This window comes from Schistocerca piceifrons, chromosome 2 (genome assembly GCF_021461385.2).
Source record: "Schistocerca piceifrons isolate TAMUIC-IGC-003096 chromosome 2, iqSchPice1.1, whole genome shotgun sequence".
In the NCBI taxonomy this organism is placed as follows: Eukaryota; Metazoa; Arthropoda; class Insecta; order Orthoptera; family Acrididae; genus Schistocerca; species Schistocerca piceifrons.
This window is the reverse complement of record NC_060139.1, coordinates 777,729,335-777,741,682: the sequence shown is the minus strand read 5'-3', so window position 1 is coordinate 777,741,682 and position 12,348 is coordinate 777,729,335. Positions and strand designations below refer to the sequence as shown.

The 12,348-nt window shown below is 46.3% G+C and overlaps 1 protein-coding gene across 1 annotated transcript in view; it reads right to left on the bottom strand.

Annotated features, from left to right (window-relative positions):
* LOC124776356 (Y+L amino acid transporter 2) overlaps window positions 1-12,348 on the bottom strand; it is a 319,720-nt gene that overhangs the window by 94,238 nt on the left and 213,134 nt on the right. Inside the window, exon 2 of the mRNA XM_047251307.1 lies at window positions 10,762-10,980. Coding sequence (XP_047107263.1) covers window positions 10,762-10,980 — 219 coding nt within the window. The remainder of the gene's footprint in view (window positions 1-10,761; window positions 10,981-12,348) is intronic.

Here is a 12,348-nt window from a genome sequence, read left to right as displayed (position 1 = left end):
TGAGAAATCGGTTGGAAACTTTCCTCATGTCAGCACGTTGTAGGTGTCGCCACCGGCACCAACCTTGTGTGAATGCTCTGAAAAGCTAATCATTTGCATATCACAGCATGTTCTTCCTGTCGGTTAAATTTCGCGTCTGTAGCACGTCATCTTCGTGGTGTAGCAATTTTAGTGGCCAGTAGTGTAAATTGCTTAACAGGAAGGACAGAGTTTTGAAAAACATAGATCATTCAAACGGAGGGACCAATTATATTTTAAGCGTTATGTAAAGATAAGTTCCGTCATCCTTGGGTAAACATGGTTCCAAGCTAGAATATACGGATGTAGCTCTGAGAACTTTTTGCAGCGGTGGAATAACTGAAGCAGTTTGTGCCGTCAGGCCTCCCTCATCCACCACCAGCCTTGACCTTAAGTCATACCCGATGGCTCTTCACAACGTGACGTCAGAAATAACACCACTGTGCCTCTTCCAGGTTGCTGCCATACTCGCTGATGATGGTCATCGGGGGGGAATGCAGAAACGCGATTCATTGCTGAATCCAATGTGTAGCCATTCATCAGCAGTAAATGCTTCCCTGTCACGACACTCCAGACAGTCCGGATGCAGCCGTGTGTGTTGTGTTTTTAACGGCAGTATATGCTCGAGACTGTAGTTCCCTAGTTTCGGCTGTTGCTAGCCTCCAATCAATGGTGAGGATCGATACAGAATGTTCGACGGAGTAAATTGCTTTTTGTAGCAAGGCAGACGCATATGTGAAGGGGTTACGATGTGCTTGGTGCATAGTACGGCGATCCTCCTTTGTGGTCTTCAGACGTGGTCCACCTTGACGACGAGTACGCCTGCCCTAAGGTTCCCGTGGAGTCAAAGATCCGGGCACTGTCATCACATTCTAATGTCCCACATATTTGGGTACTGCACGATTTGATAACCCGGCCAAATGGACACGCCCGTTTCAATTTGTCAGGTGCTGATTTCGCTGTCTCACACGATTACGCACCATCTCCGTCTCCTTAACAGTGATCACTCAACACGTGACCCTGTTCACGCCAGTCATATACCCTTGCACGCCTGGTAACATCACTGAATACGAACAACACTGATTAACAGTCACAGAGACTGCAACGCTAATCATTTACATTCTTTCCGACCGTGTGTAAGTTACACTGACATTCGACCATGTCTTCAGAATGCTTTTCTTATTTTTCCACTCGCTGTATATATCGAATACCTCAGAAATGATGGGTTGGTTTTCTCATACCAATTTAATGATAAAAGTCAATATAAATGTATTTTCGAAAATCCTCCAGTCTGTTCTTATTCACAAGAAGATTTTAAAACGTTCTAAAGCCTGAAACATATAACAAATGTTCAATAGCACTTCCACTACACACGCATCCACTCGATGGGTCACTCTTTCGTATTCTCTCAAACATTTTCATATCGTTTCGCACACTTGCACGGTAAGTTTACAAAGCGTCTCTGCATTAAGTATCTTTGCTGAATAAACCAAATGTTTTACGCCCCAAAAATAGTAATCCAAAGTATTGGGTTCAGAGGAACATGCTGATGTTGGAATAGGTTCCCCACACCCCCATTTAGCCATCCTTCATGCCAGATACCATTCAACGCATCTGAAATAATGTGACTAAAGTGCCGGAACTAGATGCTCTTTCAGGGGTACGTCGTATTCCAAGTCTGGATGGGTGGTCCTAATAAATTTCTTGTTGACGGCGCTTAGGACAGCATAGGGACCTGCCAGACAGCCACTTACAATTGCTGCCCTCATACTAATTTTAAGGTGCGGCTGACGCCTAGTCTTCATTGTATCTTTAGGATTTCCATCCTCCTACAAATGTTGCGGCAGAGCATCGTGTGTAGGTAGCAATGAGAGAACATTTGAAACTTGTGTTTTTGCTCTGAGTTCTTTGTACAATGTTCGTTCATCAATAACTTACAAAACGAAGGACTTTCTTGATTTGGTACGAAGAAATTGCCCCCACAGTTAATATAACAGTTTCTGATACATCCTGTACAAATATACGATCAAAAAGCGGTGGTTTTATCTTGTGATAAGAGTCTCAGAACTGAGATTATTGTATATAAAAGTGTAAGTCACGAGACACCATTATCATCGCTATTTGAAACTTCTTTTTCATTCCCTTTTATCAGATGGATCACATTGTGTGGAGTTCAATAATTTCGTTCTTGCCAAGATGGAGGGTGACAGTTTTCTTCCATGCTTAGTGTTTAGTGACGAAGCAACAATCCATTTAAATGGAAAGCTGAACCGTCATAATGTGAGCATATGGGGAACGGAAGAACCACACGAAATTGCACAACATGAGAGGGACTCTCCAAAATTTAATGTGTTTTGTGCAGGTTCGCGGGAATGGCTGCAGCGCCTTAGAACGCTCGGCCATTTCTCTTTGCCGAGAACACTATTAAAGGAAGCACATATCTCGATATGCTTGAGAACTTTCTTGTCCCACAGTTGCAGGCTGATTCGAACGAATTCATTTACCAACAGGATGGGACACCGCCACACTGGCATCTGCAAGTGCAGGAATTTTTAAATCAAAGAATTATTGAGCGATGATCGGTCGCACCGGACTAAACGATTCAGCCTTGCATTAGTGGCCTCAAAGGTCACCAGACCTAACTGTATGTGATTATTTCTTGTGGGTGTTCATAAAAGACTATGTGTCTCCGTTACCAACAGCAACGAATGAACTGAGACATCGCACAACAGCAGCTGTAGAAGCTGTAACTCAAGACATGCTCGCTGCAGAGTAAATTTAGTACCGTACTGACGTATGCCGTGCATCAAGGGGGGCATATTGAGCACCCATGAAAAGGTATGAAAAAAGAAATTGTTTTAATTTCCCGTTCATCAAAAAACAAAATTCATTGTATACGTTTATGAGTTTCAGAAATATATACGTGCCAAATCGGATGATTCTTTTTGATCATCCTGTAATTCAAGATGATACCTCAATATCTGTTCCTGAGAAAGAGGTGTCTCAACAGTCAGACGATAAAACAGACAGGCAGACAAGTGATCCTGTCGGTTTCCGCTTTTACCTACTGAGGTACAGAACCGTAAAAATTCACTTGAGTGGCCGTAATACTCCTGTAAGGAACCCAGAATGTTCCCAACAAATCACTAAAGATGATTCTGCCTTCTTAAACGAATTTACTTTTGGTCGAAGGAAGGAAGAGAGAAATTATCTTATTTTCACTAATGCAAACAGAAACTATTGATTATGGTTGCATTAACAATTTTTCGTAATTCAAATGATAGCTCGCTTTAAACAGTGGGGCGTAAGTAAAAATCGATATAAAGGAGTCCGTATCAAAGCGGACCAAACGCGCTTTACATAAAACATTCCTCTTTCAACAAATCCACGCCGGCGGAATTCTGCTAGTCGATGAATAAACCCATTCAACGGCTAGCCAGCTGGAGATTTATGGTTCGGTGGTCGGCGCCCACCGACCTGCTTCACGGCCATTGACACATTTTACAGGGCTTCGTTCACGCCTGTAATGTGATTTCACTGAGAACCGCAAAACGCCCGCTTGCTATAGCATACAGATAATGCAGGAACAAATTTGTGCTACGTCATGAATTACCTCCCAGTCACTAGAGGTATTTTTATTTTATTTTATCGATTTGTGAGAGCTGAAACAGTTCGCCTTACAGAGAAATCGTTGCGCGCTGTAACTATACAATCTGCTTCCATTATACTAATCATACTAAAAAAGTTTCAGATGCAGTCTGAAAAAACTGCGCGGTTGCTTCATGCTCGAACGAAGCGCTTCGTAGCACTAACACATGTTTTGTGTGCCACTGCATTCGCAGAACTGTGCGACAACGCATTTTTTGCTGGAGCAAGTTCACCAAGTGCAGCGGACAACCAGTGCATTGAATAAACATGACGAATAAATAACAGTACGGGTCAACCAAGCGATGCGCGTACACATAGGCGATTGAGGCACTGTACTGCGTTGTACTGGAGACGTAATCAAATAAAAAGTTCTGATTACTCATGTTCTCAAAGCAAACGTGCTAACACCATGAATACGGTGTAGTCAGTACTGTCCTCCACTGCAGAGGAGGAAACTAGAGAATAACGAACGACGACGCCCTCTTCACACTGCATAAGGAAGAAAGAAAGCACGACTGGGAGTGTAACATCCCGTCGACGATGTAGTCGTTAGAGATGGAGGACACGCTCTCATAGGAAAGAAAACCAGCATTGTCCTTTTTCCGTCATTTGACTTATTCCATTTAGGTAAGCCATGGAAATCTTCAATCAGATTAGGTATTCTGATCTTCCCTAAGGCCGCAGTGCTAACCACGAAGCCATGTCGCTCAAATAGACCAAGGGATGTGGTGCCGTGGTTAACGTACTGGACTCAAATACGGAAGGTCGGCAGTTGAAATCCGCGTCCGGCCTTCCAGATTTGTGTGTTCCATGGTTTCCCTAACTCACTCCAGGCTAATGCCGGGATGGCTTCTTTGAAAGGGCACGGCTTATTTCCTTCCCGCTTCTCGTAACATTTCGAGTTTCTGCTCCCTCTCTCACGACCTCAATGACGACAGACGTTAAACACTAATCTGTCTACCTTATTTCTGCGCTCAGACAGCATATCAAGTAGTTTGAATAGCCACAGTTGTCCTTCCAGGCCACCATGACGACAACACCAGTCGGGTACGGATTAAGATTTTCTCCATTTCCTTCCATTTTCAGTTCTTCTGTCGGCAGTAAATATTTATTTTAATTTTTTTTTTGCTCTCAAATTTACGAGTGAACAGTGCCCTTCTACCTTCATTCTATCTCAGTATCAACAGTATCATAAAAATACGCCTATCCAATTATACATTACTGGCCATTAAAATTGCTACACCATGAAGATGACGTGCTACAGACGCGAAATTTAACCGACAGGAAGTAGCTGTTGTATGCAAATCATTAGCTTTTCAGAGCATTCACACAAGGTTGGTGCCGGTGGCGACACCTACAACGTGCTGACATGAGGAAAGTTTCCAACCGATTACTCATACATAAACAGCAGTTGACCGGCGTTGCCTGGTGAAACTTTGTTGTGATGCCTCGTGTAAAGAGGAGAAATGCGTAGCATCACATTTCCGACTTTGATAAAGGTCGGATTGTAGCCTATCGCGATTGCGGTTTATCGTATCGCGACATTGCTCCTCGCGTTGGTCGAGTTCCAATGACTGTTAGCAGAATATGGAATCGATGGGTTCAGGAGGGTAATACGGAACGCCGTGCTGGATCCCTACGGCCTCGTATCACTAGCAGTCGAGATGACAGGCATCTTACCCGCATGGCTGTAACGGATCGTGCAGCCACGTCTCGATCCCTGAGTCTACAGATGGGGACGTTTACAAGACAACAACCATCTGCACGAACAGTTCGACGACGTTTGCAGCAGCATGGGCTATCAGCTTGGAGACCATGGCTGCGGTTACCCTTGACGCTGCATCATCACAGAGAGGAGCGCCTGAGATGGTGTACTCAACGACGAACCTGGGTGCACGAATGGCAAAACGTCATTTTTTCGGATGAATCCAGGTTCTGTTTACAGCATCACGATGGTCGCATCCGTGTTTGGCGACATCGCGGTGAATGCACATTGGAAGCGTGTATTGGTCATCGCCATACCGGCGTATCACCCGGTGTGATGGTATGGGGTGCCATTGGTTACGGGTTTCGGTCACCTCTCGTTCGCATTGACGGCACTTTGAACAGTGGACGTTACATTCCAGATGTTACGACCCGTAGCTCTACACTTCATTCGATCCCTGCGAAACCCTACATTTCAGCAGGATAATGCATGACCGCATGTTGCAGGTCCTGTACGGGCCTTTCTGGATACAGAAAACGTTCTACTGCTAGAGTGTGTGTGCACAAGACAAAATGTCTTGGACTTCCTGAAAAGAAAACTTCGGAACTACACAGTTTCCGGCAATATATTGCAGAATCGTGGATCGGACTGTAAAGAAGAGAGGGAGACCTTCCTGTGAAGCTACGCCGGTTCTAACCTAGTAGACACTTACCATAGCCTTCAGTAGAAAGTTGTATTTCGTTGGGTGTAACGCCACTTTGTAATTGTGTAGAGTTGTATTTTGGTTATTACACTCCTGGAAATTGAAATAAGAACACCGTGAATTCATTGTCCCAGGAAGGGGAAACTTTATTGACACATTCCTGGGGTCAGATACATCACATGATCACACTGACAGAACCACAGGCACATAGACACAGGCAACAGAGCATGCACAATGTCGGCACTAGTACAGTGTATATCCACCTTTCGCAGCAATGCAGGCTGCTATTCTCCCATGGAGACGATCGTAGAGATGCTGGATGTAGTCCTGTGGAACGGCTTGCCATGCCATTTCCACCTGGCGCCTCAGTTGGACCAGCGTTCGTGCTGGACGTGCAGACCGCGTGAGACGACGCTTCATCCAGTCCCAAACATGCTCAATGGGGGACAGATCCGGAGATCTTGCTGGCCAGGGTAGTTGACTTACACCTTCTAGAGCACGTTGGGTGGCACGGGATACATGCGGACGTGCATTGTCCTGTTGGAACAGCAAGTTCCCTTGCCGGTCTAGGAATGGTAGAACGATGGGTTCGATGACGGTTTGGATGTACCGTGCACTATTCAGTGTCCCCTCGACGATCACCAGTGGTGTACGGCCAGTGTAGGAGATCGCTCCCCACACCATGATGCCGGGTGTTGGCCCTGTGTGCCTCGGTCGTATGCAGTCTTGATTGTGGCGCTCACCTGCACGGCGCCAAACACGCATACGACCATCATTGGCACCAAGGCAGAAGCGACTCTCATCGCTGAAGACGACACGTCTCCATTCGTCCCTCCATTCACGCCTGTCGCGACACCACTGGAGGCGGGCTGCACGATGTTGGGGCGTGAGCGGAAGACGGCCTAACGGTGTGCGGGACCGTAGCCCAGCTTAATGGAGACGGTTGCGAATGGTCCTCGCCGATACCCCAGGAGCAACAGTGTCCCTAATTTGCTGGGAAGTGGCGGTGCGGTCCCCTACGGCACTGAGTAGGATCCTACGGTCTTGGCGTGCATCCGTGCGTCGCTGCGGTCCGGTCCCAGGTCGACGGGCACGTGCACCTTCCGCCGACCACTGGCGACAACATCGATGTACTGTGGAGACCTCACGCCCCACGTGTTGAGCAATTGGGCGGTACGTCCACCCGGCCTCCCGCATGCCCACTATACGCCCTCGCTCAAAGTCCGTCAACTGCACATACGGTTCACGTCCACGCTGTCGCGGCATGCTACCAGTGTTAAAGACTGCGATGGAGCTCCGTATGCCACGGCAAACTGGCTGACACTGACGGCGGCGGTGCACAAATGCTGCGCAGCTAGCGCCATTCGACGGCCAACACCGCGGTACCTGGTGTGTCCGCTGTGCCGTGCGTGTGATCATTGCTTGTACAGCCCTCTCGCAGTGTCCGGAGCAAGTATGGTGGGTCTGACACACGGTGTTAATGTGTTCTTTTTTCCATTTCCAGGAGTGTATTTCTTTTCATTGTCTTGTACTCTTCTCTCGCTTTTGCCACTACAAGAATTGTTGTGCTTTTTGTTGTTCTTGCGTTTGGAAATCAGTGTACGCAAAGAAGGCGTTTTAGTTAAATAAAGTGTGTTCAGAGTTGATCGTTAGCTCTTCCCTGCCAACCACAGGACACTACAAATTCATTTTTTATTCCCATTATACTACTGTTAATGAATTTGTACTGACGGTAGAGTTTACAAAATCGCCCGTTGCACTGCCGCACTTGTTATAAATAAAGATGAGGTTTGTCTAGTTTACATGAAGACATTAAGAACGTTACAGAATTTTTTCTAATTCATAGCGGGGTGAAACAGGAACCAGTTAAATGTTTTGGAGAGAAAAACAGTCTTGACTAGAAAACAGACTGTACTATTTTATCTTTTGGCAATAACGCGTTTCGCCCTTCCGATTATCTGGCACAACAGGTTTTGAACACATAAGCTGCTATCCATGCAAAATGTCTTAGCAGGCAAACACCGTTGTCAATATTTTAAGAACGTTGCGTGGTGCTCTGATGTGAAATACTTTTGAGTACGCTGGAAGCCACATTTAAAATACATAAAAGACCTCAGTAGGTAGTTGTCCTTGTCGAGTTTTAAGAGACTTCGCGCAGTGCCAATGCAGAGTATATGGCGCAGTGCTTTCGAACAAGACACCAAAAACAGTACGAAGCCTACAGAAACGCATCACAAGATGTAAACACGTAAGAAATGCCGTTGTACATGTTTACATTCTGTGATGCATTTCTGTATGCCTGACCCAGTTTCTGGTGTGTTTTCGTTTGCGCCATATATTCTACAAGAGCACTGCACGGAGTCTCTTAAAACTAGACAAAGGGAACTACCTACTGAGGTACATGTATTTCCCGGATATTCAACGCTATTTTATACCAGGGCACCATGCAATTTTCTAAAAATATTGACAATAGTGTTTGCCTGCTATGACTTTTGCATATACGGCAGCCTACGTGTTTAACACTTGTTCTGGACAATCTGAAGATGCCTTGAAGAACGCGAAAAGCGATATTGGCAAAATATAATAAAGCCTGGTTTGGAGCCAAGACTTTCTCTCTTCAAAACAAATTAAGATTTATTTTTTTAATTAAAATCAAAGGCCTAAAAGAAAGAAGTAAAAATATATATATTTAAATACACATCGCGGAGAAGGTGGCATTCTTCGAAGAAACAGCACTGGACTTTTACTTAAAAGCCGAAGGACGTACACTGCGAGAAAAGGGTTTCGAGAGGAGGGCTGGCAAATGGATGTGAGCACTATGCGACTTAACTTCTGAGGTCATCAGTCGCCTAGAACTTAGAACTAATTAAACCTAACTAACCTAAGGACATCACCACATCCATGCCCGAGGCAGGATTCGAACCTGCGACCGTAGCGATCGCTCGGTTCCAGACTGTAGCGCCTAGAACCGCACGGCCACTCCAGCCGGCCTTCGAGAGGAGGGGTGTGGGTAGAAAATTATAGGGATTCGTTAGGTATGAAATTGTGGAGATGAAGGTAGCTGTTAGGTTGAATGGTGGGATGACATAGGTGCGAGGAGTTTGGTGTGTGAGCGGGGTAGGTGTACGAATAGAGATGGTGAGGAGAAAAGGGGACGGGAACCGTGATGTGGAGTAGGATCGGATGAACATTTATAGCGGATAGGACGGATAAATATCGGGACGGTTCTCATTGTCTGGCGGAGTTAGACGGTCGAAGCTGCATTGGAACAGGATATGGAGTGTTAATAGGTTTACGGAATGTAGGATGTTTTTGTGAAGGCGCGGCAGCAGGGACTGGTGATCAAAGGAGAATTTGATTACCAAGAGTAGTAGGAACGAAGCTCTAACATGGGAACAAAGGGTTTCCGTACCCATGGCAATATAGCACATTTTATTCCTCTGTGTTTGAGGAATGTTTCCTGAAAGTTTGGGCATACCTTTTTGTTAAGACTCGTACACAGGAGATCACAAACGTTATGGGTCGGATTGAAACAGGTGACAGGGATCCACAAGCGATTAAACTGAGTTAGGGAACTAACGGTCGGAAATGCGTATTTATTGTGTTGTCGACACTCAGCATACCCCACATAATAGTATAGTATTGTTCACGAATGAGGCCTCATCCACCAGCGATGGTGTTTTCAACAGCCGGAACAGCTATTTCTGGAGTGAGGACCATCGCCACGCCACGCAGGTCGGTGGCCGCCAGCACCGATTCTCTGTCAACTTATGGGTGGGGATTGTCCAAGATCAGCTAATAGCATCTTATTTGCTGCCTCCCCGTGTGACCAGTCCATGTTAGCCGGTGTTCCTCCGAGATATGCTGCCACAGTCCCCAGACTGTAGCCCACGCTGTCGGCGAAATGCAGTAGTTTGATCACGAGTGGTGCACAAGCCCACTTCGATGCTGATGTTCGCGAGCACCAAAACAACTCGTACCCTCATCGTTGGATTGGAAGGGCAGTCGTGTCCCATCCCCAGCACGATATGCTACATCTGGACATTTTCCTCTGGAGTTACGTCAAGACGTTGGTGAATGAAACGAGTGAAGACCTGCGTGTTAGGATCCAAGCCACTGATCTCCTGGTGCAACAGACACCAGGGATCTTTGAGAGAGTACGTCCGAATTTCATGCGCCGTTGCCATGAATGTATAGAGACTGGCGATCGTCACTTTAAACAATTACTATGAGCTACGCTGCTGTTATGCTGTGTACTATGTGTATGTTCATAACTCAATAAATATCCATTCCAACTATCACAATGTAATTGGTTGTGCAGCCACTATTGCGTGCTTCAATTTTGACCCAAAAGGTTTGAGACACCCTGCACGTATAGTCGCTGCAACGATAACTGAAGACAGTAGAAAGCAAAAGAAACTTTAATGCGCTGCCACATGCTCGGGAGAGAAGAAAAAAGCGAGAGAGAGAGCGAGAGAGAGAGAGAGAGAGAGAGAGAGAGAGAGAGAGAGAGAGAGAGAGGAGGAGGAGAGAGAGAGAGAGAGAGAGAGAGAGAGAGAGAGACAGAGAGAGAGAGGAGGGAGGGAGGGAGGGAGGGAGGGGGGGAGAGAGAGAGAGAGAGAGAGAGAGAGAGAGAGAGAGAGAGAGGGGGGGGGGTGAGGTAGACTATTGACAGGGCTATACATACTGGTGACGAGGGCGGCGACGAGTCGGACGGCGGCGTAGGGCGGCTCGCAGGTGGGCCACGCGGGCTGCAGGATGTACTGGGCGAACGTGAGCGCCGTGATGGCGTTGCCCGTGGGCACGATCACGAACAGCGCCACCCACAGGTACAGGAAGGCGGGCAGCGCGCCGAACGCCTCGCTGATGTACGCATAGTCGCCCCCGGACTTGGGGATCATCGTCCCTGCAACACACAGTGGCGAGTTGTAACATCTCTCCTCCAGTCCTACCTAGCTTACACAAAAATCTAGACACTCAGTACATTACTAAAACTTACCAGCGTTGACTGAATTGTGGCGTGGACATCGGCAGAAATTTAGCCATGGGTCGGATGGCGAAGTGGGGGATAGGGGTGCAAGACACTAAAACTGCTTTTTTACATTAATCAGTTGGTCAGTTTCGACACGTGACACTCGAACTAAATTTTATAAGTGACAAGAAAAAGCTTATCATACCCAGGAAGAATTATGGTTATTAGCAGTGTATGAGAAATCTGTAGTGAACATATACATCAAATCGATGTGTGGTGAAAACTGAACTGAAGATAACTGAAAAATTGCTGTATGAATCTGTGGTGTCACCGCAAGGCACCACACTTGCTAGGCTGTAGGCTTCAAATCGGCCGCGGTCCGTCAGTACACATCGGACCCGCGAGTCGCCACTGTCGACGTTAGCAGACCGAGCGCCGCCACTCGGCTGGTCTTACGAGACAAGCTAGCGCACTGGCCAGTTCTACAGCCGATATTAATAGGAAATGTTCACTTGTTATAGCTTCAGAGATCTCATTTGCAGACACGCTACTTAGCGTGGCCTTCAGCTAAGTCAGTAACTGCGACCTAGCCAGGCGCCACATACAGTTTATGCATTGACAATTTATCTGTATGTGTGAAGTAATCAGACTTGCAAAGAAGTATTCGCAGTTCAGTCTATAACTGCACTTGTAAATATTATTGTACAAAGTCAAGATCGACGTTCACCGCTGATGCTGAATTAAGGCTAAGTATTTAATTGTATTCCAGTCTACTAAATTTCTAATGGTTCAAATGGCTCTGAGCACTATGTGACTTAATATCTGAGGTCATCAGTCCCCTAGAACTTAGAACTACTTAAACCTAACTAACCGAAGGACATCACACATATCCATGCCCGAGGCAGGATTCGAACCTGCGACCTTAGCGGTCGCGCGGTTCCAGACTGAAGCGCCTAGAACCGCTCGTCCACACCGGCCGGCTGACTTTCTAATCACCTAAGATGTTCCAGATACATCCCGTCAAGTATAGTTCATTGATCCTCACGTCAGCCTACATCATCAACGTTGCCATTAATGGCCGCCCCTTGTGATCAGACAGAGTCAAATTGCGTGACTCAGCCGGGTCATACTTTTTCCGTGAGGCCCATAGTTCCGCCACATACATTAACAGAATCAAGTTCAGTCCTAATTTCAAGTACACCCCGTATATTCTGACAGGCAATAATTCATCGTTTTGTGACAAGTGACATTATAATAACAATAATAAAATTATTACAAGTGTTTCGCATTAATATGTAATCC